General features: G+C 44.6%; 1 protein-coding gene across 1 annotated transcript in view; it reads right to left on the bottom strand.

The window, feature by feature from the left end:
• GRIN3A (glutamate ionotropic receptor NMDA type subunit 3A) overlaps nucleotides 1-19870 on the bottom strand; it is a 103724-nt gene extending 83854 nt beyond the window's left edge. The window contains exon 1 of the mRNA XM_044452460.1: nucleotides 19151-19870. Coding sequence (XP_044308395.1) covers nucleotides 19151-19870 — 720 coding nt within the window. The remainder of the gene's footprint in view (nucleotides 1-19150) is intronic.
• Nucleotides 19871-27809: the final 7939 nt, after the last annotated feature.

The following is a 27809-nucleotide window of genomic DNA, read 5'->3' on the forward strand; positions in this document are numbered from 1 at the left end:
TGCAGCTGAGCTTAAAGGTTTAAAGGTCTCAGATGAAACATACTGATTCTCCAAAAGTGCCTTGAGGTCCATGCAGAAACTAAGCAGTCTAAGAAGTGGAAACTGTGTGGCCTGTACATTTCCAAATGCTTTTTCTTCTCTGCTCATCAATCTTGAAAAGGTAAAGGCCATTTAATGGGTCTGTACTTTGAACCAAGCATGACCCAAAGTAATTAGAGAGTTTACATTACATAGTGAAACCTGCCATGTAAATCTTTGCATAGAAGGAATGATAACCCTACTTCTGACATGTTGGGGAGATACCCTTTGAAAATAGCAGGGCTGGCCCTCCAATATGTCAAAGTGACGCACATGCCTCGGGCAGCAGACAACTAGTGGTGCCCACCTCCCTTCCTTTATGTCCCACAGCTCAGACGTCAGCCTCCAGCTAGAAATACGAAGGAAGGGACTCGGGAGAACAAGACACCCCTTCTCCTGCTCTGCCCTGTTGCAGGTGTCGGCAGCTGCCCTGCTCCACCCTCCCTCTCTCTTTCCAGTTGGCCTGGAAGGGGAAGGAAAAATGGGTGGACGATGCACCCTGGCAGCAGAGGGGGGCCCTGTACTGTGTGGTGCACTGGCCTGCTTACTAGCTTTCCTATTTGAGGCTCACCTGCTCACCTGGACCATGGCGAGTGCGGGATGCTCGTTTGCTCTCTCATGGACCTGCCCACCCCCCAGAGCAGTGGCACCAAGAGAGAGTTGGATGGGCCAGTGACAGGAGTGGTGGGAATGGCGCACCCTTTTGCATCTTGCACCGGCTGCTGGGCAGCATTGGAAAAGGAAGCAGTGGCCGGCGCATTGCTTGCAGTAGCTGCCCAGGCACCGAGTGAAACCACAGCACCTGGCACAAAGGCGAGAAGGACTTCGGCGTGTTTGTTTCTGAAGATGTTGGCTGAACCGGGAGTGTGCTGTGTGCATATGGATGGAGAGGGTGCATTATGTATCCAGGGAGTATCTGTGCAGGTGGGACAGAGAGGAAGAGGGCGAGTGTACAAGGCAGGTGTGCAAAAGCTGAAGCTCAGGGTGCCACTTCTGTAGGTCCTGCCCTCTGAACTCTGCCCTTTCCGGAAGCCCATGCAAAGGAGGAGGGGAGAGGGGAAGCCTCCTGGCTAGGAAAAACCATGTGCAGTGAAATTGGAGAAGCGAAGGGGATGCAGGCAGCTTGACTTCTTTTGCCTTGTTCCTTCCCCCACTGCACCCATCGCATGTGGGACATCCATAAGAAGGAAAGCAGGGGTGGGCCTGGGCCAAGCACTCTCTGGGAGAGCCACCCTGCCCTTTGCACAGGGGCAAATGATGGCAGGTGAACACAGCCCTGCCTCCTGCTGGCAGCGGCTACGGTGGTGCCCCCTGATGTCACGCAGTGCATGGGTGGGTGGCGTGAATCAGCCCCCAACCCTTTTTACTCTGCACCCTGGCTTAAGAGAAAGACGGAATGAAGGGAAAGCCAGTGAGCAAGTCTCTGGGATAATGGAAGGAGGGAAGGGGGAAAAGGGAGGTCTGATCCTTTCGGAGACAAGTGGAATAAAGAACGTACAAGAATGTGTCACAAAATGGAATGAACAAGTGTCACTTGTTTGGTTTTTTTAAAAAATCCATTTCTTTCATAGCAACAACTTCCCCCGTTTTCAAAATATTTTTGTGATTAGATTTTCTGTTTGTGAGTCGGTGTAAACTATAGCGAATGCATTACAGTCATTCTTGATTTTTAAGGACTAAGTTATGATGGAAAGCACAGGCACATATTTGCGCCAACTGTATTCTAAAAAGTTTAATATAGTACAAATTTTTGTTGAAAAAAATAGATGGCTATACTTTGTCAAATTCATTTCCCCTTTTGATAGGTTTAAAATGATTGGGTGGATCCATTTTATTTTATTTTAAATATTTTCTGGAGATGTATAGGTTGGAGCCAGGAAGAACTGATGGGGATGTGGTCTGGTTAAGGGCAGATAAGTTGGAAAGATACACAAAAGTGTGGAGAGCCAGTGTGGTGTAGTGGTTAAGAGTGTGGGACTGGGACTCAGATGATCTGGGTTCAAGTCCCCACTCAGCCATGGAGCCAACTGGGTGACTTTGGGCCAGTCACAGTCTCTCAGCCCAATCTACCTCACAGGGTTGTTGTTGTGGGGATAAGATGGAGGAGGAGAATGATGTAAGCTGCCTTGAGCCCTTTGTAGGAAAAAGGCAGGATATAAATCCATAAATAAATAAATAAATAATTAAAATAGTCAAGGCTATGGTTTTCCCAGTTGCAATGTATGGCTGTGAAAGTTGGACCATAAGGAAGGCTGAGCGCCAAAGAATTGAGGCCTTTGAATTGTGGTGCTGGAGGAGACTCCTGTGAGTCCCTTGGACTGCAAGGAGATCAAACCGGTCATTCCTAGAGGAGATCAACCCTGACTGCTCTTTAGAAGGCCAGATCCTGAAGATGAAACTCAAATACTTTGGCCACCTAATGAGAAGGAAGGACTCACTGGAGAAGAGCCTAATGCTGGGAACAAATGACAGCAAAAGAAGAAGGGGACAGCAGAGGATGAGGTGGCTGGATGGAATTACTGAAGCAGTTGGTGTGAGCTTAGGTGGACTCCGGCGGATGGTGGAGGACAGGAAGGCCTGGAGGAATGGGGTCGGACATGACTTCTTGACTAACAACAAGAAGCTGGAATGGAATCCTGATAAGACAAAGAAGCATCCTAAAGATTAGGATTTTCCATTCAGTATAACATTGTTATCAATATTTGGAGACATCCTCATAGACAGCTGACTCAGGTGCACTGCATTATAAAAGAAGCCACTATTAGATGCTGCTAATTCTTTACACAGTGTCATCCTATGTGTGTTTACTCAGCCATCCAATGGAGCTTACCCCAATTTTATGCAATTGCAGCCTTAAGCAACTTATAGCAGGGAGAGGACAAGTTTTTGTTGCATCCCACAAAGAAAGCCATTCCACTCCATCAAATGTCTTAGTTGTAACTTAAAGTGGTAACATAGTTGGAGTTTTGCTTATCAGGAATTATGTATTATACTAAAGGTTTTCTTGATACTGCCTGCTATTGGACAACTGCTTTGATTTTATATAATATATAAATATAATTAATTTAGTAGTCAGGTTTCTAGTCATGATATTGTACCTTGACTTAGATGAAGAAACTTGTGTATATGATTTTATATTTGTAGGGGTTTTCCTTTCTTTTAACAGTAAGATACTTTAGGGAATTCTGGGAATTACCCACTTCACTAGCTCGCAATTAAAGGGGTCTTTTAATATAGGCATTAGTATGTTTGCAAAACACTGATAAAAACCAGTACCTATTCCATTACCTCTAGTGCTTTATTTTTTCTTAGCTTCCATATATATTTTCATCTGTGAAGAATGATTTTAAATATTGAATGTCATATTGAGTAAATTGAGGTATTTCATATTTATTCAGTAAGCCTCAAATATAATCATTTTGAGGCAATCTGTTTCATATAATGTAGTATTTAAAAGAAATCTTTTGCCTCTTCAATACTCTTGGTTAGCTGAGCTGATACTTTTATAATGGTTCTGTTCTTTATGTTGCTTAGCGGAGATAAGCTCCACAGAGTTCAGTGCAACTTACTCCCTTGCAAGTGTGCACAGGCCTGCTGCCCAAAGGCATTACATTTCTTTTCCCCGATATCTGGCCAGCTTTCACGCTAACAATTTATCTTCTTTAGCTCCTTTCTTCTGAGCACAGCATGCATCTAATAGGTCAAATTTCTTCCTTGCTACTCAAAGTTCTTAAAACGTATCAGCCAAACAATATGATTTGGTGTGGGCTTGGGATTAACCACATATTTTATTGCATAGTTGGGAAACCCTGGTCTCAATTTCTCAAAAGTTTTTGGCATAGAGATTCGGGTGGCATACAGAGAGACGTGTGTCTTTCTTTCTCTCACCCACAGAACCATAATTTTGTGCAGTCTTTCAAACTCTACCCTCCTTGGGATCTGGTCCACTGACTGCAATCATGTCAATGCCAACAGATTACCCACAAGGAAATGTGGCTTTTCATAGGGGAGAAAAATCCCTTTCCCTGCTTAGGTACTTCTTTCTTCGCATCCTTTATTTTTTGATGCCTTGAATTTCTGAATTTTGACTCTGAATCTGTCTAAGCAGAGCCAAACCATTTTCTGAAGTATTGAATTTGGGTCTGTTGCAATTCCTGTAGGTGATGTACTGCACACACACAAGCACATGCACGAGAGTGCGTGCACACACACTTGCAAAACAATATAAATACCATGATTCATTCCTCTTATTAGATTCCATCTTTGACCATTAATTAAAATGAGGACATGATCTGAAATGAGATTTCAATTTTAACTGTAATTCCTTTCCTGCATAAATTAGATGATGCAAATATGTAATATAACTTTGAGTATGAGTTATGACATGCTGAAAACTATGTGTAATCCCTTTCTTTGGGGTTTAAATAGTGCCAAACACAAACCATCCTCCAGTGATTCAGCTGTTAGAGAAAATATTGGGGTTCCATACTGGTAGGTTGTTCTTGTGTTTGATCTGTCTTTCAAAGGTCTCATGATTGTACTGAGATCTGCAGCTATTATTAAACTATTAACTTTTATTTAATAGTTTTAAATATTTTAATAATTTTATCTCTAAAATTATCAATATGATTCTTAAGCTTTTTAAAGAAGATAAAAATGAAAAAGATAAGGCATGTTTATATATATTTGTTGTCTGCAATATGTCCTTTATTTATTTAGTGTATTTCTATCCCACCTTTCTCCTATTGTGGAACTCAAGGTGGCTACAGGCGGTTCCCAGGTGGTCTCCCCTCCAGGCTCAGCCCAGCCCCCAACATGCTTAGCTTCAACATGGCGGATGCCTTATGAGCCTTCAGACCATACTCTGGGCTCACTGGGATCATTCCTGTCTAATAGCACTCCTTTTGCTGAGTTATCTACACAAGAATCCAGATCCTTTGACTCATCAACAGTGGATGTCTTGTATTATATCAGTTCCCTCAAATAAAAAAAATCTATCTCTTGTTTCTTTAGTGATAAATAATTTTATTTTCATTTCAAAGGATGATTAAGGCAACATCAGATGTTCTAAAAGGCATTTGATTTTAGAAATGCTTTAATTTACATTGATTTATTACTTTGTTTTAAAATGGTAAAATATGGATGGATGGAAAGAAAAAAAAACTCTGTAAATTTTCAGGGATACTGTGCAACTTGGCATGGAGACAGGATGTTCCATTTCCTGCTCTACCTCATTCAGTACAGTTTTTAATAGAGCAAAACTTTGTGGATTGCTGTGGAAAATAGAAACCGCTTCCATTATCAGAAGGCAGTGAGATCATGCCTCATGTCCCTGTTCTTGATCACCCCATGTTCAATGTCCCTTTGAGTGTATAATTTGTCTGGTACATCTATTCACACTGGGATGCTGAACGTGAAGGTTAATGCCCAGAAATGAACCGTATGAAAAGGGTTCCTGGCTTGTTTTAATATGCATATAGTGTGATAACAATTCAGGGGAGATTCTTGATCTGACAACATACCATGTTTGTATGGATATTTTTTTTGGTGGGGAGTGGAATCTTAGAGAATTATAATCATTGGAAGTACTTTTAAAATAATACCTTTGCCCAGCTGATTTGGCCCTCCACCTGGGACATCAGGGGCCTTACCCTGAGTGCCTCAGGTGCTGGAGTCCAGCTATCCTTACCATGGGGCCTTACCAGGGACATTTAGCTCCTTTGTCTGCTGCTAACTCAGGAAGAGCAGTCTTTTGGATTAATGTTCTATAAACAGAGGTCTTCCCAGCTATCTTATGCTCTGCTGACCAGAGCCAGGCAGAATGGAAGGAGGCCTTTGAAACCCTCAACTTCTCGCTCTCTTTTTGTTTTCTGGCGATTGATGGGCCTTTGACCTGTCCAGCTCACCTATTCACCTGGTGGTGGGTGGTGGAGAGGCTTGCGGATGCAACATGTTCATGTCTTCTCCATCCCTTCACCTCTCCACCCACTGGCATGCCTTCCAACCACAGATAATGCAGTGGTGGCCTGGCCGCAGGTCATTTCCCCTTCATCTAAATGGTCAAAATGCTCCTCCAGATGCTCAGCTAATGACAGTAAGCATTTTAGCTAAACTATACTGGTAGTTTCAACCCTGCCTCATTAGTCTTCAGCTCCATTCACCACTGGGACACATCTCTGAAAGTGTCTCCCAAATGGAATTTGGTCTTCAGGCTGGAAGAGATGGAAGCCCTGTCCTTAGGAGGGCCTGTCCTTCTGGAGCAGCCTGCAAACCTATCGGCAGATCACTGGAACCCCTGACCAAAACGCACCTTGCCTGCATTAAGTTTGCTTGTTCATCCCCGCAATCCACTCCAGTACAGGTGCCAAACAAAAGCTCAGTACAATGCAGCCATTCCTGTTTTCACGCATGTCTATCCTTACCCTAAACCCTCAGAAAGATCAGCCAAATTCCCTGATGATCCCAGATTCCTTCTAAAGCAATTGTGTAAGGCAGCGAAGTGTGGATAGCACATAATTGGAAGTCTCCCGAGCTGCGTTCCAAAACAGCAGTGAATTGATACAATTCGGGACAGTATCATTATGTACACATTTACTACGTTAGTGTGATGAACAGAGAATTACATTTTTAAAAGCAAATTGGTATGGCACCATGGTTTCCATTCCTAAGTTAGGAAGCGGCTACTCATTACATTTCCATCAAATACAAATGCATATTTTTTTCTGTTTCTGCTACATAACCTACATTTTCATGACTTTCATTTCCCCCTGGTCTCTTAATTAGTTATCATATATGTCTGTATTTGTTATGCTTTATTTTCAACTTAATTTCAAAATAAAATACCATGTCACCTAAAATAAAAGAGAATCCCTAAATTCCAGTGGAGGAAGGGATAAAAACAAATTCAGTAAAATCAAACTTTCATTCTCAGCAAACAAACCAAACAAACAAACAATGCATTACTCAACAGCTTTCAAGGAGAAGAAACAACATTCTGAAATGCCAAAATACAAACCAGGATTACCTAATTTGTGCATTTGGTTGTATTTGACCCAAGTGCTAATGGTTGTGTAGAGGGAAATGTGATATATTGATAAATAAATGATGTATCTTACTTTAATTCCTGCTTATTGAATGAAATTTCAATTACTATTTCCTTTGGGTGGAATTTCTAGAAGAGACACACAGGTAGTTTGATTAGGCATTCTATGAATAAAATAAAGGGTTTCTATTTTTAAAATGATGTCAAATTGAAACAAAATCCCCAGTTCTTTAGTAGAGTTCTTCAAACGTATGCTGCTGTGTTGTATGCATCTTTTCTGCTTCTCTCACTATCCACCTGATTTCAGGGGTGGAGGGGTGGGCGAGGGGCTTTTTGAAGGACTGTATTTCACAGAAGCATATGCTACAGTCTTGAACCAAATTTTGAGGTTCAGGGGAGGAATCGTGATCATGACTGCATTTGGAAATGGAGCTACATTAGGCAGCTTTAAGTTTTTGGTACTAGTATTAAAGCCCTAAACAACTGGGACCTAAGCCTTCCCTCTTATCAGCTTCCTGGTCAATGAGGTCACCAGATGGATGTTCATGGAGGTTCTGTGTGGATCACAGACCACCTAGAGAAGAGCTTCTCGTTTCATTTCTGTTGACCTCCCTGCCTCTAAAGGTCAGACACTGACACTGCGTTGTCTTTGGGGCCTCCTGGAACCATCTTTACTTGGGGAAGTTTCCTTGAACTAATCCTAGAGCTTGGATTAGAGATGTGACTGAAAGATTGCCAAACTCATAAACCCACCGACACATATCCCTTTCTTTTAATCTATTTGGGAATGAATGACACTGCTAAGTGGAGCCACCAAGACATGACATATGATTTTGAAGCTCTGGGAAGGCAGCTCCAATGTGGCTACACAAAAAGCTTCATGTTAGCCCAAAAATAAAAACAGAACACCTATAGGAAGGGGAAGGAAGGCCAGGCTACAAAAGAAGGGTATAGATAGGTAGCACAGAAGTGCAGGTATGACATCAGAAAGGCTAAAACTGCAAATGAATGAGGCTAGCAAGGGATGCTGAAAGCAACAAAAAGCTTTTTTCCCACATATGAGCATAGTAAAAGACGGAAAGAAAGGAATGGTAGTTCAGCTTATCAGTGAGGAGTACAAATTGATAACAGATGACAAAGGAAAGGCCAAAGTGCTCAATTCCAACTTTGGCTCAGTCTTTTCCCAAAAGCAAGTCTATGAACCTCATGGCAAAAATGAATTCCCAACTGAAGGGTCAGGACTGAAGTTTGAGGTTAATAAATAAATGGTCAAGGTAGATCCAATTTGTTTGAATGAGTTCAGATCTGCAGGACCTGCTGAACTGCATCCTAGACTAATAAAGGAACTGGCAGAAGAACACTTTGAGAAATGTTGGACTGTGGGTGGGCATAATATATCTTGACAAAGTGCCCCGTGACATTCTGGTCAGCAAACGAGATAAAAGTGGGCTAGATGGATCAACTCTCAGGTGGATCCACAGTTGGCTACAGAACTGGACCCAATGTGCTCATCAGTGGAAACTTCTCAGAAGGGGGAGAGGTAATGAGCAGGGTGCTGCAAGGCTCAGTCCTGAGGGCATTTTCATTAATGACTTAGATGAAGAGGACCAAGGAATGCTGGTCAGATTTGCAGACGATACAAATTTGGGTGGGATAGAGAATACCTTGAAGGCAAACACAAAATGCAAAGTGATTTTGATAGGTTGGAGTGCTGAATCGAAGCAAATGAATGAAATTTAATAGGGAGAAATGCCAAGGTCTACATCTAGAGAAAAGGAACCAAATGCATAGTTACAAGCTGGGGGATACTTGGCTCAACAAGTGAGAAGGATCTTGGAAGTGTTGTAGATCACAAGCTGATGTGGCTGCAAAAAAGCAAACACTGTTTTGGGCTGCATTAATAGAAGCAGTTTCCAAATGGTGTGAAGTACTGTGTCCCTTGTACACAGCACTAATTTGGCCCCATCTTGAGTATTGTGTCCAGTTCTGGGCATCACACTTCAAGAAAGACCTCCTAGATAACCTGGAGGGGGTTCAGAGGATGATCTGGGAAATGGAAACAAAGCCCCGTGAAGAGAGGTTGCAGGAACTGGGCATGCTTAACCTGGACAAAAGAAGAATGAGGGGAGATGTTGACACCACTTTTTGAATACTTGAAAGGCTGTCTGTCATGCAGAGGAGGGCCAGGGGCTCTTCTCAATCATCTCAGAGCGCGGGAGACAGAATAATGGGCTTGTTACAAGAAAGCAGATTCTGGCTGCACATCTGGAAAAACTTCCTGACATTTAGAGTGGTTTGGCAATGGACCACATTACCCGCATTGCCTCCACACTGGAGGCATTCAAGATACAGCTGGACAGCCACCTACCACGGATGCTTTAACCAGGATCCCTGCACTAAGCAGGGCGTTAAGGACTCTTCCAATTCTACCATTGTATGATTCTATACCAGTCTTTTTATCTATTTTGCCCATTTCATTTTTCACCATTCCAGAATCCCTACATCTGAATACGGAGCAGTATATAAACATTGTAAATAAAAATAAAAATAACTTTTAAGCCCTTATTCAGGCAATTTATGTGCATATAACATTTATGGAAGAGAAGTCTTTTCACGAATCAACTAGACACCTAGTCATATGCAGGCTAAATGCCTGCATTTAAAATGTAGACCAACCAAAACCACCACCAATGAATGCTTTTCAACTGCCAAAATAATGTTCCATTTTCTATATGGAATAATGAACATTTTCTGTATTAATTTGCTTCTCAATTAGTCATCAAAAAAGGAAAAAAGAAAGAAAGAAAGCAGAAGGCTGAATGGAGGACAATGCATATCATGTAAAAGAATAGCTGCTTCACAGAGAGTACAAGACCTTGTGAATTATTGAAGGCTTCTTGGTTGGCTTCCAGGCTGCTAACAATTTTGTTGAGTACACTGCAGGATCCAGAAACAAGAGAATGTGACAGCTGGAAGGCATGGGAGTTAAAGCTGTAACCCCAACAGAGTCAAAATTCTATTACTGGGCTCTCCTAACAGACAGGCCAAGAGTGCTTGGGTTCAACTAGCCCAGATTTATTTGTCAACCAAAAACAACAAAAAAGACATTTCTTCTCCAAATGTTGACTTTTTAAGAAGATCACCTTGAAGACTCTGCTCACTGGCTTGCCATCAAGATCAGTAAAGCTGTTGTTGGGAAGAAATAGTAGGACCTTCTCAGTGATAGCTCCTAGTCCTCTTCCGACAGGGACTGGCTGCCTCCATCAATAACTGGATTTAAGAGATTTTTAAAAACTCACTTGTTCACCCTGACATTCACTTAACACATTCATATTTCATGATATTTTATTTTCCTGAAACTAGGTTGATTTTAAAATGTGCACACATTTACAATTAAACTATTTTACTATTACCATGTTATTGTGATGTTTGTATTGCTTTTATCCTCTATGTTGCCTTGAGTAGGGCACAGTTTGGAATGCTAGCTCCAAAGTAGATTAAATGCATTGCAAGGCTTCAATCCAGTGTTACTCATGCTTAGAGGAGACCCCTGAAAATGAATGGGACTTAAATTCAACTAACATTGGATTTAGCCTCAAGCTGAGCCATGTTTCAGGGATGAAACCCCTGCTCAGTTTGCAAGAGGTTCAAGCCCCGGCATCTTCAGGTGCGCCAGGCAAAACTTCCAGAAACCTTCCTACCATGGGCTAGTGGCTTGACTCAGAATAAGAGAGCTTCCTATGTTGCAGGTTCTTCAGATGGTGAGGAAGATGAGGCAGTGTTCTTGAAACCCCAATTCCCATGGCTCAGTACTGTTGGTGCTATTTCATGCTTACTTTATGTAGCCTATGATTCACTTGGTTGATTTCCTGAGGTCCCCTGTATAAGCTACATCCTGAGGCAACATCTTTACCCATCCTTGCACCACTAAGCCCCTCTTGGCTCAGCTTGCGTAGTCCAAGTCAAGACTCCGAGCCTTCCATGCTGGTGGCCATATTTGCAATTCTGGGAACTTGCTGGGAGCATGCTCACAAAATGGCTGCCATGTGGTCACATAAAATGGCTTTCATGTGGTCATCAAACACTCATTTCCCAGTGAGACTGAGAGAGAGAAGGGGAGAGAGAGCGGGGGAGAGGGGAAAAAACTTGCCCATGAACCTAAGAAGTAGGAAGCGTACGTCTCAGCTCCAGAACATAAAGCCGCTCTTTGGAGTCTGAAGAAAGACAGTATGGGAGGGAAACACTGACCTGCATCATTTCAACATCCTAATTCTTTGCTTTGAAAAAAGAGATAAGGAGAAGCAAGGAACCTGATGGGTACTGAGAGAAGTCTCTGGGCATATGCGTGCCTTTGGGCAGCCACACTGAGGACCCCAAGTATCGGTGGTAAGTTTCCTAAGTTACCTATGCAGACAAGCCAATGTTTCAGTTGTCTGCATTGGTACTTTCTTGGAAGAAAGTCCCACTGAGTTCAGAAGGTCTTACTGCTAAGTACATGGAGACTGAATTGCAGTCTTCATTTTGTATTCTATATCATATTTAAACTGGCATGTCTTTCTTGCACTTGCAATTATTGTGTATGGGAAACAGAGGCTTGCAATCTAAAGATTAAATTGTATACTGTGCCTCTGTGTATATAGTTAAAGAGACCCTGGACATTGCTTTACTGTCAGTTGCAAACCGTTCTCTCTCCAGAACAATTCCTTGTCAGATCTTCAAAGCAACGAGTGCTATTATCAAAGAAAATCGCAAAGTCCTTTGCTAAATGATTGCTTCAAATTGCAGCATTTGTTCAGACGTATTATTTATTCTTTCCAAATGGACGTCAGGAAGTAAGAAACCTTCCTTTGGTAATAACAGTGTTTGGATTTATTGTCAGTAGACATTACCAAATAAATCTTATGGAGGGTGGGTAGAGAAGAAAATCAGGCAGTTCTATCTGATAGTTCCCATCTGGTATCACCCTTGCAGTCTTCTGTGTTGACATGGGTCTGCAATGGCCTTTTAAAAGTGTCACCTCATTTCTTTTCCTGGCTCAGTACCTGTTATCTCAGCTTGCACTGCAATTCTTTGCCAGCTAGGGAGGCTGGAGAAATCCACAATGGATTAAAACAAGTTTAGATTTCTATGAATCAGACTGGTGCATTCTACAGTGAAGGGGCTTTCCCTAAATTATGCAGATGCCATAAATCTGCAGACTGATTTTTGTTTTTTTGCAGGATTGGGTGGATTTCATTTGCTTTAACTAATGCTCATTAGCACAGTTGCCTGAGTGTGCATTATGCTGATGCACCATGCTCTAGTGTGATAATATGCATTAGCACACATGCAAATTAGTGCTAATGCAAATTTGCACACACAGAACAAAAATATGTTAAAAACATCAGATTCCCTCAATCTACAGTGAAACAAAAGACATCTGACAATTCTCAAAACATGGACAGAATGGATTTAACAATATCTGTTCATCCTTGTGTAAAATATCTGCAAATTCCACTCTTTTTCAAAGGGAACTGAATTCCCTATGCCCTGGTTTACCCATCAAGTGCATGCATGTACCATTCCCTTAATTTTGGCATTTGGGGACTCTTCCAGTATAATTGTCAGCTGTCACAATTGTCTAAAGCAAGATCCCCCCCCCCCCCAATTTTCTTTTCAGTTGTTCTTTTATGAAAGGAGGGCAGCTTGGGACTGTGGGGTTTGTGGGGTGGGTAAGGAGCACTTGGGTACCTTTATGTTTGCTTTCTATGGGGCAAATCACCATTTTTGGGGAGGTGACTTAAAGTAGGAAAAAAGTGCTGAGAGCAAGGTGGGAAAAACCCCTCTTCTTTTATATTGGCCCTGATCTGAATTAGGGTCCCCAAAGTGTGTGTGTATGTTTGTGTTTACCATTTCATTTTAAGTGGGATATTCTATTCCTGGATTCCTGTATCACACGCAGACTGCGCTTGAGATTCAGCAGTCATTACTCTCATCTCTCCATAGCCTTAAGGATTAGAGAATTGCTTAGAGCAAAACAAATTTGAGATCCCTTGTTCATTCAATTCTGAATCTGGTACCAAACCCTAAATTACCTTTGTGTTTGCACAGAATCATGACGCACCTTGTGCAAGGCATGTTTGATCCAGGTGGTCAGGTGTGTCTTCCTTACCTCTTAACAGCAAAATGAAATTCCCCACTGGAGCGCTGTTGCCCTGCTCAGTGTGCCTAGGGATGGAGTACAAAGGTTTGACTGAGGACCACTGTTCTCTGGAAAAGTCCTTCAGCTGCATCCCTACACTGCATAAAGGTGCCATGGCTGATCTGGACTTAGGACAGCATGTCTTCTTCTTGGGGGAAGAGATTGAAGACCTCAGCAGGCCTCCTGGACTCCAGCATTCCTATGGGCAGCCTCAGCCCCACCCAACAAGGCTACTTCTGGCCTTTTGGAGACCATCATCTCTGAGGCACCCATGGAGGAGTCTCCCAATTCACTCACTTCACCTGTGGTGTCTGAGGAGGAGGCCAGGTGACCTGCCAACCCAAGGGGGCCTTGCTGTCCGAAGAGGAAGGCCCAGGTATCTTCTTGTCAACCAGGTGCACACACTTGAGGATACAAAAAAAAAAACTGGGCTTCCAAATCGTAAGTGGCTCCCTTGGAAGCATGAGGGCTCCTCAGGAAGCTGAAGGACTGGCTTTGGCTTTGCAGCTGGATCTGAGCAGAAGCTCAAGCTTCAGGTTTTCTATCTGCTGCTGGAGCGACACAAGCCCTGTGCTCTGTGGACCTCAGCTGCACTCCCCAGGCGGCAGAATCGACTTTGCCTTGATCTTGGCACTATGTGTGTCCCGCAGCTTCTCCTTTGTATCTGAAAAAGGCTTCACTCAGTGAATCCGCTAAGAGATCAGGCTGGAACAGGAGAATGGGTTTCTCACCGCCCCCGGATAACAGGCAGTGGCAGCTGCTGCTTTGCTGCAGGAGGCAAGGACAGGGCAACTTCCAGCAAGGAAGCTGGAACTCCTTTGGGTTTCTCTGGATCATGGAATCTATTTCTGGGCAGAGTGGGGTGAGTGCGCATTCTTGGCAGCAACATTGTGCCAGTGGGCGGGGCCAAAGGGGGCGGGGTCAAACACCCAGAAATGTCTGCCCATTGCATCTTACAGCTCTTACACTGGTTCAGCCTTAGGAGAGGCTTTCAGCCTTCTAGAATGGGGGGAAATCTGCACCAAAGTCAGAAAATCAAACACTCCGTGGCTGCGGGAAAGGTGGGAGACGAAAGAAGATTGTGTGGCTTTCTCAGGAACTTCAGAGAGCCAGAACTGGGCCCCTTGAGGACTGGATGTGCCTTCTGGTGGGGAAGCTCCCCCTGCTGGAAAGCTTCCCCCAAAGAAGAGTTCAGCCCCTGGGCTGAAAGAGGTTCTGATTCCCTGCTGTAAAGGGCAGAAGAAGAACACCTTGCTGCAGTATTCCAACCATGCACAAACAAGATGCATGGCCAGCCCCAGCCACTCTTTCCTGCCACCATATTTCTAGCCAGTTGCCTTTATTACACAAACTGCACACAAGCAGAGTTCGCCTCGGGCTGCGGACAGCATCCTCATGCAGCCCAAAGATGCCAAAGCTCCAGGCAGGCTTTGCAAAAGCCGTACCTCATGAGCTTCAGCTAGTTCTCTGGGCCAGAACATGGTTAAAAGGAGTTGCCACAAACTCTAAGCAGTGTGCCAAGTCCTCCCACCCAAGGTGGGTTCTTCCACAGAGGCAACTCCCTGGCTGCAAGATGCTTTAAGCACTGTGCGAACCTGCGTTATCCCTCCCTTTTCATCTGATGCTTGACTCTTGGATTTTGTGTTCTCACCCTCACCTTCTCTTTGTAGGAAGCCTGCATTCCCATTGGGTTGGAGGACCCAGCTTGACTGTCCTCTGAAAGATGAATTGGAAAACATGTTTCCTCCCCTGTTTCAGCTATTCTTGACTATTTCCTGCTCCTACACCCTTGGTCTACACCTTCCCCTGCCTTGTTTGACTCAGAATTAGTGCCCATGTCTTCTCAGGGCACACCTGATAAGGGGTGGGCCCACTTTCTACACACACACACACACACACACCTTAAAATAGTACAGTCTGAGTTTCTGTCACCTCAGCCTTACTACTTTAATGCTTAGACCAGCCTAGTTCATGCAGTTTCGTGACAAAGTAGTTGCCACTGAGTCATGTGGGAATCCAGCAGTGTCATATTTCTATGAAGTGATGTGGTTCAAGCCAACTCTAGAGAAAGCCCTTCCTTATTGAGCAGTTTCTCTAGTGTGGGTACTGTGATTATCCTGAAGCACATGAGACAAACAACCATCTGATCTTGAACTCTGAGAAGGCTCCTCCTCCCTTCAAAGCCTGCCTGGTCACTCAGGTGACATGTTCCTAGGGGTTCTTCATGGACCTATGGTCCAGCTGAGGCAGACCAGGTGTCCTTCTTTGATGGAACTGTCTCTGGAGGCCAGGCATGCACCAACACTGTGCTATTTTTAACAGCAGGTCATCAGGTTGGTTCCGTAACCATTTAAAATACAATTTCTTACACCCTTGCATATTGATCCCAATACTTTAGCTCACTCCATGTGGCATGCATCTTCTGTAGCCTGTCCTTTCCCCAAATTATCTTCATTATTATTTTGATTTATATACCAGAGAATGAGGTGGCTAGATGGAGTCACTGAAGCAGTTGGCGTGAGCTTAAGTGGACTCAGAGAGATGGTGGAGGACAGGAAGGCCTGGAGGAGTGTTGTCCATGGGGTCACAATGGGTCGGACATGACTTCATGACTAACAACAACACCAAACCAAAGATATGTCTAAGTCAAGGGGTGGGCAACCTTGGAAGGTACAGAGGCCATTTTCATCCCCCAGATCCCACCACCATTGCACACCCTACAGGTGCCAAAACTTGGAGAGGGAAGGAATAAAAAAAACAAACCTAAAATAAATTGTACCCATAGTTACTATAGAACACTAAAAAGTAAAAAAAATAGAAGCTACATACCAGTAATAGAACCTACAGAGTCTCCAAAAGATCAAAACATTCTAAGCCTTTTAGCACCCCTTAGGAGATCCAGATGTTATATTATTTTTAGACTAATATTAGAATTAGGGGTTTTCCAAATTTTGAGGGTGGTTAAGGCCACTCCAAAGGGTTGAGAGGGCCATATGTGACCCCCAGGCTGAAGGAGGTTACATACCTCTATTAGAATTGGTAAGTCTTCCTCATACCTTGAATAATTAGCCAAGACGTTCCAGAGGGAAAATCCTTTATCCCCTGATTTAGTATGTCTATCATGCCACCCCTAGACAATGTTCAATGTCTGTTTGTGGCCATTTCTCCCTTCAAGTTTGTGTGTGTGTGTGTGTGTGAGAGAGAGAGACAGAGAGAGAGACAGAGAGAGAGAGAGAGACAAAGAGTGATAGGACTGTGACTTCTATGCAGATCCTCATAACCCTCAATCCAGATCTTCAGATCTTTATAACCCACAATCCACCAAGCTAAATACAGCCCATCAGCCATGTATGTGAGTAAGGTAGAGGCTCATTTTTGCTGCATACCTGGGATTACAAACAAGTAGGAGGCAAGGAACTAGCAAGCTGAAACAGAAGAATGGCGAGCTGCATTCAGCATGGCTTGGCACCTCAAAAAAGGCACGTCACAAATGGCACACGTTTCCCAATACTAAAAAAGCACATTCGCACAGTTTTCTTTCATTTTTTTAAAAACACCAAAGCTATAAATATGTCACCTGCAGGTAAGTTAAAAATAGATGTGAACAGTATATGGAAATGCAAAAAGAAGAAAAACATCAACCTAGAGAGAAGTGACAAGTGAGGTGTCCTGGGTCCAGTGTTCTTGGTATAAATGACTGTAATAGAGGGGATGCTCAGTCTATCTGCAGGTGAGTCCAGAAGGTGAGGGAGAGCTAATATTGTAGCAGACAGAAAAAGAACATCCAAGAAACTCTGAATGGGATGGAGAAGTGGGCCAAAAGTAGTGGAACAAACGATGGTGGAAAGAAATGTGAACTTATGCATTTAGATAGGAAGAGTCAGGTGCATAAGTGCAGGGTGGGTATCATCCGGCTTGATAGCAATATATATTAAAAGGATCCAGGGGATGCTTATACCGGAGTTTGGGCAGACCACAAGCTAAGCATGAGTTAGGATAGAGGTGCAGCAGCAGAAAAGGCAAATGCAAGAAGAACAGAGTCCAGATCAACAGAATGAACGGCATCATTGAAGTCTGCTTTGGGTAGGCCTCGCTGGTGTATTTGGTCCAGCTCAGGGTACCACAGTTTAAGAAAGACATTGAGAAACTGGAAGGTGTCTAGCGAAAGGACAAAGATGGCATCATCTGCCATCTTTGGTGATGAGGAGCAAACCTATGAGGAAAGGTTGATGGAATTGGGTATGTTTCCTTTGCTAAAGCTTTTTAAGCAGAAGGTGGATGGCAACCTATTAAGGATGCTGTCATAATGCATTTCCTGTGTCAGAACTAGATGGACTAGATGACTGTGGGGATCCCTTCTGGCTAAAACATCCATATATGCAAAAGCTTGCAGAGTTCTTGCCATGCAACCCTCAGATTTCAATCCTTACTCCTTCATGTTTTTGTTAACACACACACACAGGGAGAGAGAGAGCGAGCGAGCGAGCGAGCGCCATTAGGTATAGTCCTCTGAACTCAATCCTATATATATATATACTTTGGAAATAGTCCCACTGAATGAAATGGGTGTCACACCCATAGACACAGGATAGCAATCTTAGGCAGATCTACAAATACTGAGCTGAGAGTAAGAAGGTTTTCTTCTGAATAGACATGCATGAGACTGCACTGTTCATTCCTTTATGCCTCACTTCTTTATGTGGGGGAAAATAGATTTCTCTAACTCTGAATTGCCCTTTTAGGTTTAAGAATACAGCCTGCAGTGAGCTAAATGAAGAGGGAAATGGATTTTTTCACAAAGCATAAGAAGGTGTCAGTTCTTATCTAATTTCTGTGTCCCAAGACTTATGGGTTATTGAACTGATCTTTGGCCTATTGGCTGACCAGGTCCCTGGATCCTAAATGCAAAGCAAAGAAGTAGGGAAGTTCTCCTTCTAAAGCATAGCTGGAAGTTGCTTAGCTGAATAAGACTTGTGCAATGCCTTGGAAGTAGAGAAGTGGTTAAAAAAAGAATTATTACTTTTAGCAATAGCAACTGTTTAAGCATCTCAGAAATGGGAATTTGACTCCCCTACCTGTATGTCTTCTTGTGTATTTACACACAAATCAATGCAGACAAGCGTGCATATAACTGCACACACAGGAAGGAACAAAACTGTTTTTCCTTTCCAAGACTGCATGATCTTGTAGGAATGGGACCACTGAGAACGGCGGTTCTTTAACAGTTCAGTGAGCTTTAGAATCACACAAGGGTCTCCATCAGGCACAGATGTTCAGAACAAAGTAAGCAAAACATGGATCGTGCTGCATCTGTGAAACTTGTTTCGATATCTTGGCTCCCCCTCCGAGCTTCTTTGAGAACAGGTGAAGTGAGCCGCTAGGCAGGCTCTTTCAAGCATACGGAAAGTTTGTTCAGAGGATGCGGAGATATCTTTGCAGCCTCTCTAGCGTACTTCTTCCACGGAGCCGGAGGGGGGGGGCGGGAAGAGCCGCCCCACTCCGGAGCAACTTTGCCAAGAGGAGCGATGCTCCCGGCGGAGGGAAAAGGCGCTCGTATCTCGCTGCCTGAGCGGAGCCCGCCAGGTCGGACGCGCGCTGTCCGTGGCGCTGATCGCTCCGCGCAGCTTGGCCAACTGCACTCGCCCCTTCCACTGGCGCCGCCCCCCTCCAGCTTTCTCGCCCGCAGGTCTTACATACTAATCTCGGCTCCGGGCCACCCGCTCCCCTCCCCTTCGCCACCTTCTCGCGCACCTTGGCGGCGGCATGAGACCCGCCGCCGCCACCAGGCCCCCCTCCCCGCCCCTCCCCTCGCCTCGCCTCCCCGCGGCGCTCAGTCCCTCTCCCGTTACCTGGCTCTTTCTAGGGAACTCGTTGAGCACGATGCTGACCACCGGGATGCGCAGCGCGGTGGCGACGAAGTCTACCTGCAGCATCTCGCTCCTGCTCTGGGGGAAGGCGAGGATGGCCGAGACCCCTTGCACCACCACGGTGTGGCAGACGCTCTGCAAGAAGGAGACGGGGTCGTTGCTCCAGGAGGCGCTGGGCGAAGAGAACGGGAAGAGAGGTAGATCGCCCAGCCCGGCCTCGATGGCCATCACGACCTCCAGGGACAGGTTGTAAGGCAGCAGCCCCTGGACGCGGTTGAGGCTCTCCACGGCCAGCAGGAGCGCCTCCCTGGGCAGCAGCGCCGCGTCCGGACTCTCGGGGCCGATCAGGTTCCCCGCGCCCGACCGCGCGCGGCTCTTCAGGCTGCTCGCCGCCCGCCACCGCTCCGGCGAGCCCTGGGCGCCCGTCCATTCCGCCGCCTGGCGCGCAACTTCGGGCGCCAGCCCCGCTTCCTCTGCCGGCGGGAGAGCATGCGGCGCCCCTCCAGCTCGAGGGGCAGCCGCGGCAGCCCAGGGCTGCAGGTGCGCCGCCCCGATCCTCACCGTGTGCCCGATCCGCTTGAGGATTTGGCAGGGCTGCGGGTGGCACGAGGAGACCGGCACCCGGGCCAGCACCAGGGCGCAGGGCGGCAGGAGCAACAGACAGACCCTGCTCAGGAGCCACCACACGCTCAGTCTCCACATCACGGGAGAGCCAGCTGCCCGGCGCGCCACCAGAAGCCCCCGTCCCCCCCGCCGCCGTGGCACCTCCGCCGCCGCCGCCGCCTTCTCCGATGCTAGCCGCTCCTCTCCAGCCGGCCCCTCTCCCTCCGTCAGCCATACAAGTTGGAGGGCTCTCCGGTCACTCCAGGCGCCGTGGGGGCTCCCAAAGTCGACATCAGCCAGGGCGGAGAGAGCCCCGACGGGCGGCGGCGGCGGCAGCGGTTGCCGCCTCCCCGAGGCGGAGGCGTCCGACCGCAGCCTGCGAGAGAGCCCTGGCTTTCCGCCCTCGCGACCCCTGCAACTCGCGCCGGGGCTTAGTTAGAAGGGGAAGCGGAAAACGATCCATTCAGTCCCGGGAGGGTCGCCGCAGCCCTTCGGGGCGCTCCCTCGCGGCTCCATGGCTTGGATCTGCGAGCAGGGACCGGCGGGGGAATCCAGATCCGCAGATGGCCACTGGGGATGCCCGTCTCCAGAGCTGCCTCATCTCTCTTAGGCCACAACTTTCCTCTCCCTCTTCTTCCTCCTCTTCCTCCTCCTCCGTCCCTCGCCGCAGCCCGCTTCCCCGCTTCGGAGGCTCTTGCGAAGAGAAGCCCAAAGTTGCCAAGCGGGAGGCTTGAGCGAGCGGCAGCCGCCGTTGCTGCTCGTCCGAAGCAGCTCCAGTCGGTCGCTTGGCTGCGCTACACACCCACTGACTGACGGCCGAGGGCGGCTTTGGAAAATCAAGCAGGTAGCGCCCGGAGCGGGACAAAACTCCCCGCGAGGAATGCTGGGAGTTGTAGGCGGCTGGGAAGCCTCCCTAGCGCCGAGGCTTTCTAGAAATGGCCTTGGCTCTTGTTTCAAACCGAAGCCATATTTCAGGAAACCTCCTCCCCCTCCCCTGTCCCACCTCCTCATCGTCTGTCTAATATCCAAGAAGATACTATTTCACTTTATTTCTCCTTCACTGTCTCTAGGAGTGAATTGGGGTGTGCATGTGATGGCTTTGTTCCTTTAAAAACTGCACAATAGGCAGACATTCAACTGGTCAATACCTTTATTTGTTGTCTTTCTATGCCTGATTTCTGGAAACAATGCAGGAGTTTTACCAAAGTGAGAGAATGAAAAACATAAACCAGTGAAGACAGGAAAATGATGTGTCAGGCAATCCTCTTCAGAATGTAGGAAGTTTAATCTCCCCATTAGCTAGACCACCTCTTCCGCTTCTCATTTTATCTTATTCATTTTTAATTATTGATTGCTCCATAAGTTTAAAAAAATTCCAAGTGGTGAACTTTAAAAGGAAGAAGAATCAACATGCAAAAGAATGAAAATTTTAAAAACACGTTATGACAATAAAACCATGTCTGGTCATTCAAGAAAAGTGTGTTTTGCCTAAAACAAAACGACCACAAAGTGAAAGCAACATTGACCCACAGGAAGTCCCATGGGCGGGAGCCAGTATACTGAAAGCATCAGTCCTAGTGGACTCTAAACCAGGGTGGGCAACCATCTTGGGCCTGAGATCCAAACTTAAATCTTGGAAGGGTCCTGAGGCTGCATTGTAGATCTGGGTGTGCCTAAAGGAAAGAGACGGAGCTATTCACAGTGAGCAGGACCAAAGAGGGCAGGGTCTGTCTACCTCTGTGTCTAACCATCTGTGTTGCTGCAAGATGGTTGGATTACTGTAACTTCCCAGTTGGATTACTGCAACACACTCTACGTGGGCCTGCCCTTGAAAACGGTCCAGATATTTCAATCGGTACAAAATAGAGCCGCTAGGCTGCTGATGGGGGCCAGTCGTTATTCTCATATAATGCTGGTCCTCTACCAGTTCCACTGGCTTCCTGTTGAAGTCTGAGCCCAATTCAAGGTGCTAGTTTTGACCTAAAAATCCCTAAATGGCTTGGGACCAGGATACCTGAAGGAATGTCTCTTTCCTTATATGCCCTCACGCCCCTTAAGCTCTGTGGGAGAAGCCCTGCTCCAGGAACCCTCCTTGAAGGAGGTAGAAAGGGCATCTACTCGGAGTAGGGCCTTCTCTGGGGTGGTGCCCAGACTGTGGAATGCACTCCCCAGAGAGGTTCGCCTGGTGCCGAGCCTATATTCTTTTCGGTGCCAGGTTAAATCCTTTTTATTTAAATGCCATTTTAAGAATTAGAGTTTTTAGATTTTTGAACTTAACAGTCGCATTTTATTTTATTTTATTTAATATTTTATCCATTGCTATTTATTTATTTATTTCCCCATGATTGTGATTTATTCTCTCTTGTTTATTTTTGCTTTAATGATATCCCATTAGTACTGATTGTATTTATCATGATCTATTTATCGCTATTTGTTATATTATGGATTGTATATTTATTGTTTTGATTTTATACTCTGTAAGCCATCTTGAGACATTTGTAAAAAGACAGGATAAAATGCTTTATTAAATTAAACTTAAAAAATTAAAAATTAAAGTGGACCTCAGGCCCATGAAGAAGCAGGAGGGGTGCCTCGCCGAATGACTTGAGAATGTACTTGTCAAAGGCACTGGAGTTCTGCTCAAAAAAGCTGCCAAACTTCCCTCCAACAATTGTAAGATGGAAATGAGAAGAGAAGAACTCTGCTGGACCAACCCAAAGGTCTAAGTCCAACATCCTTTTCCCAACAATAGTTAGCAAGGTACTGTTGGGAAGCCCACAAACAGTGTGACGTATAAGAGTCCACCTCTGCCCAAAGGATATTTGCCTTTGGGCAAAATCAGCTGATGCTGCTTCCTTGCATCAACTGGAATTCAGAGAGAGAGAGAGAGATCTGCAAACAGGGCCTCTGTTCACACATGCATTCTCCTCACACTTGTGCACTCATGATTCCTCACTCATAGCAATTTATCTACATGATGCTTTACATGATGCTTTCATCCTCCAGAGCTTCTCCCATTTCCGTGGCATTTTTAGCAGGAGGAAAATGTCATTATCTGGACATGGCAACATGAAACTCTTGCATATTTGTACAATTCCACTGTACCACAGTGCCACCTGATGGTTGTGTCAGGGAACCTATAGAAAGGTGGTTCAAGAAAACCTTTGGGAAAAGAAGTGTATAAGAAGCCATTCCTAATCCGGCAAAGCATTCACAAGCTGAAGTCTTGGTAAAACAGGTTCAAAGCATCAAGTAGAAAAAGCCCATTGTTATGATGATTGGCATGGAATTTGTAAATGTGCCATCATAGCTATAACACCACAGCCGAAACTTTCACATCATCTGTTGGCACATTCACTGTCGCTTTTACTGCAGTGTCAGCTTGAACTTTCAGCCTGTGATTTATTACTGACTGGCAAGGACTCAAGTGAGGCATGTGCCTGTCTGTTGAGAATCCAGTCAAATAACTAGGAAATTAGGACTGCATCAGAGGTGGCCCTCAGCTGGCACAGAGGGTTTGTCATTTTGGTTGGCGGTAGGGAAAAAGACAGAGGGACCTGGAGCACCATCAAGCTTGCGTCCATATATGCTCTCCTGCCCCCTGAGATCGACGGAGGAGGCCCTTCTCCGGGAGCCCTCTGTGAAGGATATTAGGAGGGTGAGTACCTGGAGGAGGGCCTTCTCTGTGGTGGCGCCCCACCTATGGAATGCACTCCCCAGAGAGGTCCGCCTGGCGCTGTCGTTATTTGTTTTTCGGCGTCAGGCCAAGACTTTTTATTTAAACGATATTTTAATTGTTAATTGTTGTTTCTATTTATTGGTTTTATACTATTGCCGAGATGCTTCGGATTTTTAATGTTTATTCTATGTTGGTTTATTCTGCTTTGTAAGCCCCCCCCCCCCAGGCTTTCTGCAATGGGGGCAGCATAAAAATGCTATAATAAATAAATAAATAAATCTTACTATGGCATAAAGAGAAAACTTGATGTCCTGCAACAGCAGGGGGTTGGACCTGATGGACTTCATGGTCCCTTCCAACTCTGCTATTCTATGATTCTTTGAAGTATTCCTGGATCAATGTCCGTAGACTCACTCAGAGCCACCCAATAGGTGTGTGGACTAAGGGATTCTCCATCAGAACATATGCTTTCTCAGCATATGTTCAGGAAAGCATCTTTTTAAAAAGTGCTTTATGGACCTGAAAGCAACACCTGCACAGTGCATTAATCCATCATGTATATGTGCACCTGACTCAGTGATGGAGTCCATGCAAATGTACAAGATCCCATCCTCAATCTGTTCTGCCCCAAGTGGGCACTGTTTGTCGTGTTGTCTGGTAAGGCTTACATTGATAATGCTCTAGTTTTTTCTTTATGCATCCGATAGCAACTGATCAGGCCACATATTGATTAGCTGTCCCTAGGAAGCATTTCTGCCCTGTTTGTGCTAGCTCTTCCTCAGTGTGAAAGAAGCCAGCTTCTGGCTTGGTTCTCTGCTGATGTCTGAGATGCTGCTTGAAGGCCTGTTTCATTTCATTTCATTTCATCCATCCAGCTCATCTATTCATCAACCTCAATCATTAAGTATTGATACTAAATTTATCAGTTGCTTGCTGTTTGTGCTGGATTTCAATAAATATGAAGGGCTGAGTCACACAGAAATGGATTGCATGCTCAATCCTCATGAATCGAGACTAGAACACATTCCCTGGCATCTCCTGCCAGGGCCAAGAAAGAGTAATTTTTTAAAAATGAAACAGGCAAGTCATGTTTAAAAGCAAGACTTCCATCACCATGACTCTGTGCTTTACTAGGTTTTGGGTTTTGTTTGACTTGAGGACTGTGGGCCAAACTATGTATGACACTAAACAATTCACTTGGAAGCCCACCTGCAAGATACTCAGCTGTGATTTCTGGGTATGAATCAGGAGGTGGAGCGTGGCCGGTTGAAATTCTTGAGAAACATTTTGCATTTCCCCCAGTGGGTAAAGAAAGCCACAGTAAGACTGGAAGTTGGAGCCCTTCCTATAGACATTTTAGCATAGATGCATGCATTTAATTTTAGGCTTTGCTTATACACGAGCTCTTTGGCATTGATGTTGACAGGCAATTACACTTGTCTTTGGCTTGAAGAAGTTAAATGATAAGGCCAATCAAACGGGATCATCACTAATCCAGTTAAATAATATAATTTCATAGAGCACAGTGGTAAATCAAAAATAGACTATTGAATATTGATTTTCAGGTGGCACAGCCGAAAGCGAACTACGCGTTGGTGTGTTCACCACTAAAGTGGGGAGTAGCGCTGAGATCAGAGTATATATCAGCAAACCACCTCCAGGTTTTATCTACATTTAAATACAGGGAGCATTTACAGCTGCTCGTTTTAATTGTCTTTCATCAGCAGTCATGGAAGGATGTTCTGAAAAAGTTCCACTTGAATTAGGACTGTGTCCTTGTCAATCAGGACAGGTTGAAACAGAGGACCATGTTTTATTGGAATGTAGCTTTTGTGATAACATTAGGGCCCAGTTTATAGCCCCATGTCTTACTTTGGTACCTGGAAGGAGAAATATATTTTATGTTTCACATATACTGGCTTGCATAAATAAGGCTTGAAGCAGAACAAATGGCAAATCTTGTGCTCAGCTATTAAGATGAGATTCCAAATAATAAAATAAGCATTAATAAATGTTATCAGGAGAGAAATGGTATAGGTACTGGCTTTTTATATATGCCTATTATATGTGTGTGTGTGTGTGTGTGTGTGTGTGTGTGCTTGTGTGTGTGTATATATATTCATTTTCAGTAAGTACTTGCACCCCATCTTGGTGTTTACCTTGTGATCTTAGTTTGTAATTGGCAGTATTGTTTTAAAAAGTGTTCAGTAATGTTTTAATAATACCTTTACTAATAAGCCATTGTTCTAAATAACCTCTTCATATTAATTGTTTCATGTATTGATTGTGGAAAGGTCTATGGAATAAATAAACTCCTGGACTGATTCAAAGCACATCAGCGTGTTGTATTCTGTTTTTTAAAACTAGGGCAAGCAGCAGAAATTTTCATTGAGACAGTAGTGCATGGAGAAATTTTGACCTTCCTTCCTCAGCTGTGATCCCAATGAAAATAGCTCCCCTATATAGAAAAGAAGTTCCCATTGGCCTTGAGAAGAATTTCCCCAAAAGGCTGAGAGCAGGGCTGCTGTGGGGAAGGAGTGGCTGCGGAGGGAAGGGTTAAACCTCCCCTCTTGTAGTCCTGGTGAAAATCCACCCACATCGTTGAAAACAAAGGCTCCTGCTGTGCTTCTGAGTGTCACTTTTAAAGTTATGTCTGTACAAATCCGTATTGAACAGATTTGAAGCATAGTACTTGGAACAGATGACATGACATGACATGACATTAGTCCAGATGAAAAAGACATCTCCATACACCACACGGACCTGATTCATGCATCCTGGATTTCAAATGTATCTGGTGCCATGTGCTAAAAAATAAAACTCTAAAACATAAATTCAGAACTATTGACTTCAATAAACTCTACCTAGTCCCAGAAATACCTAAATAACTATTTCAAGTGCAAAGTGGCAGCAGGTTGCATTAAATATCACACATCTAGAATACAATTCTGCTTTCACATATTGCTCATTGGAATGACATGGTCTGAACTGTCTTTGCAAAAGAAGCAGGTCTGGAGGAAGTTCTGTAATCAGGGTGCCATCACCAGAAAGGCCCTGCTATAGTGGCAGCAGTGAAGATCAGCTCATGCTCTCATTGGGAGGCAGGCCCTGACTGATGGCATCAGCACATACATCCAGGAGAAGGTATTATTTAAGATTCCCTGAGCTGAAGCTGAATAGGGCTTTAATGACCAAGACGAAAACAAACAAAAAGGCTTGTCCAGACACAAATGCCATCTGGGCTTCAAGGAATAGCAGCCTGCCAAGTAGAAATGTTTTGCTGCTGCTCATTTGGGGTGGCATTGGGGGAGGGGGAGGGGTCCCAAATTCAGTTCCTAACAAAAACTTAACAACTCCTAGATCAACTAGACTGTCCACCAACTGTTTAACATTTCCATCTTGTTTGGATTGACCCTTGATTTATTAACTTATATGCAGTCTACCGCCGACTCCGAACACCCATTCAGGATGCCCAATCAAGAGTAATGAATGACTTATGACCAAGGCTCCTTATAATTTCCACCATGGCACTGGGTACCTAGTGTGCCTCCCTTAAGATTTCTGGAGGCTGAATGTCAAAAGGTGGAAACGCCACCTAGCTGTTCAAGCCAAACAATCACCCCACTCAACCCAGCCAGTCCTCTGGAAATCTCTGCTAGAAAAGGCAGAATCCTGTGTGATTTTAGACAGAAACATGGCCAGCATGATGGGAATAGTGAACCTTTTCTCTCTCTAAACTTGCATAGGATTGCGCTTTCAGATGCTAAATGTGTATAGGAAATGGTAAGCTCCTCCATCCAAGAAAGTGAATATTTATCTAGTGAGGGATGATTAATCTTCATTTTACTGAAACACAACTGGGCATTTTCTAAAGGCATTTTAATCATTGGTAACATTCAATTTTCCAGTGCCATTTTGAGGTTTTGCTGCTGCTTTGCTTTTTCAGCTGAATAGATGGCAACACTCTTTTTTCTCTTTTTCTTCTGAATCTGCAGCACAACTTTTAGAAATTATTCCCTCAAGGTAGCTGGCACTGTAAAAACAGTAAAAATCTCCCTCTCTTCTATAAACCAGTAATGCAAATGTTAAAATAGTACTGCTAAAAATACTGCTGTAAGAATGAGTCAGCATTCTCTCTGGCTCTCAAACAGTAAGAACAAGGCACGTTTGCCAATCAGTCTTAAATTGCCTGGCATATTTCAGCCTCAGTATTAGAATTCCTACCTCTTCTGGCTCCGGCAGAAATCTAACAGCAGCCTGACATACTGCAATAAACAGCCATTCCTCAATGAATACTGATTTATGCTTATGGATGATTGATTTTTTTAAAGGATACCTGTTGCTTAATAAGCACATGAA

This window comes from Varanus komodoensis, unplaced genomic scaffold, assembly GCF_004798865.1.
Source record: "Varanus komodoensis strain SLA01 unplaced genomic scaffold, ASM479886v1 scaffold72, whole genome shotgun sequence".
Classification (NCBI taxonomy): Eukaryota; Metazoa; Chordata; class Lepidosauria; order Squamata; family Varanidae; genus Varanus; species Varanus komodoensis.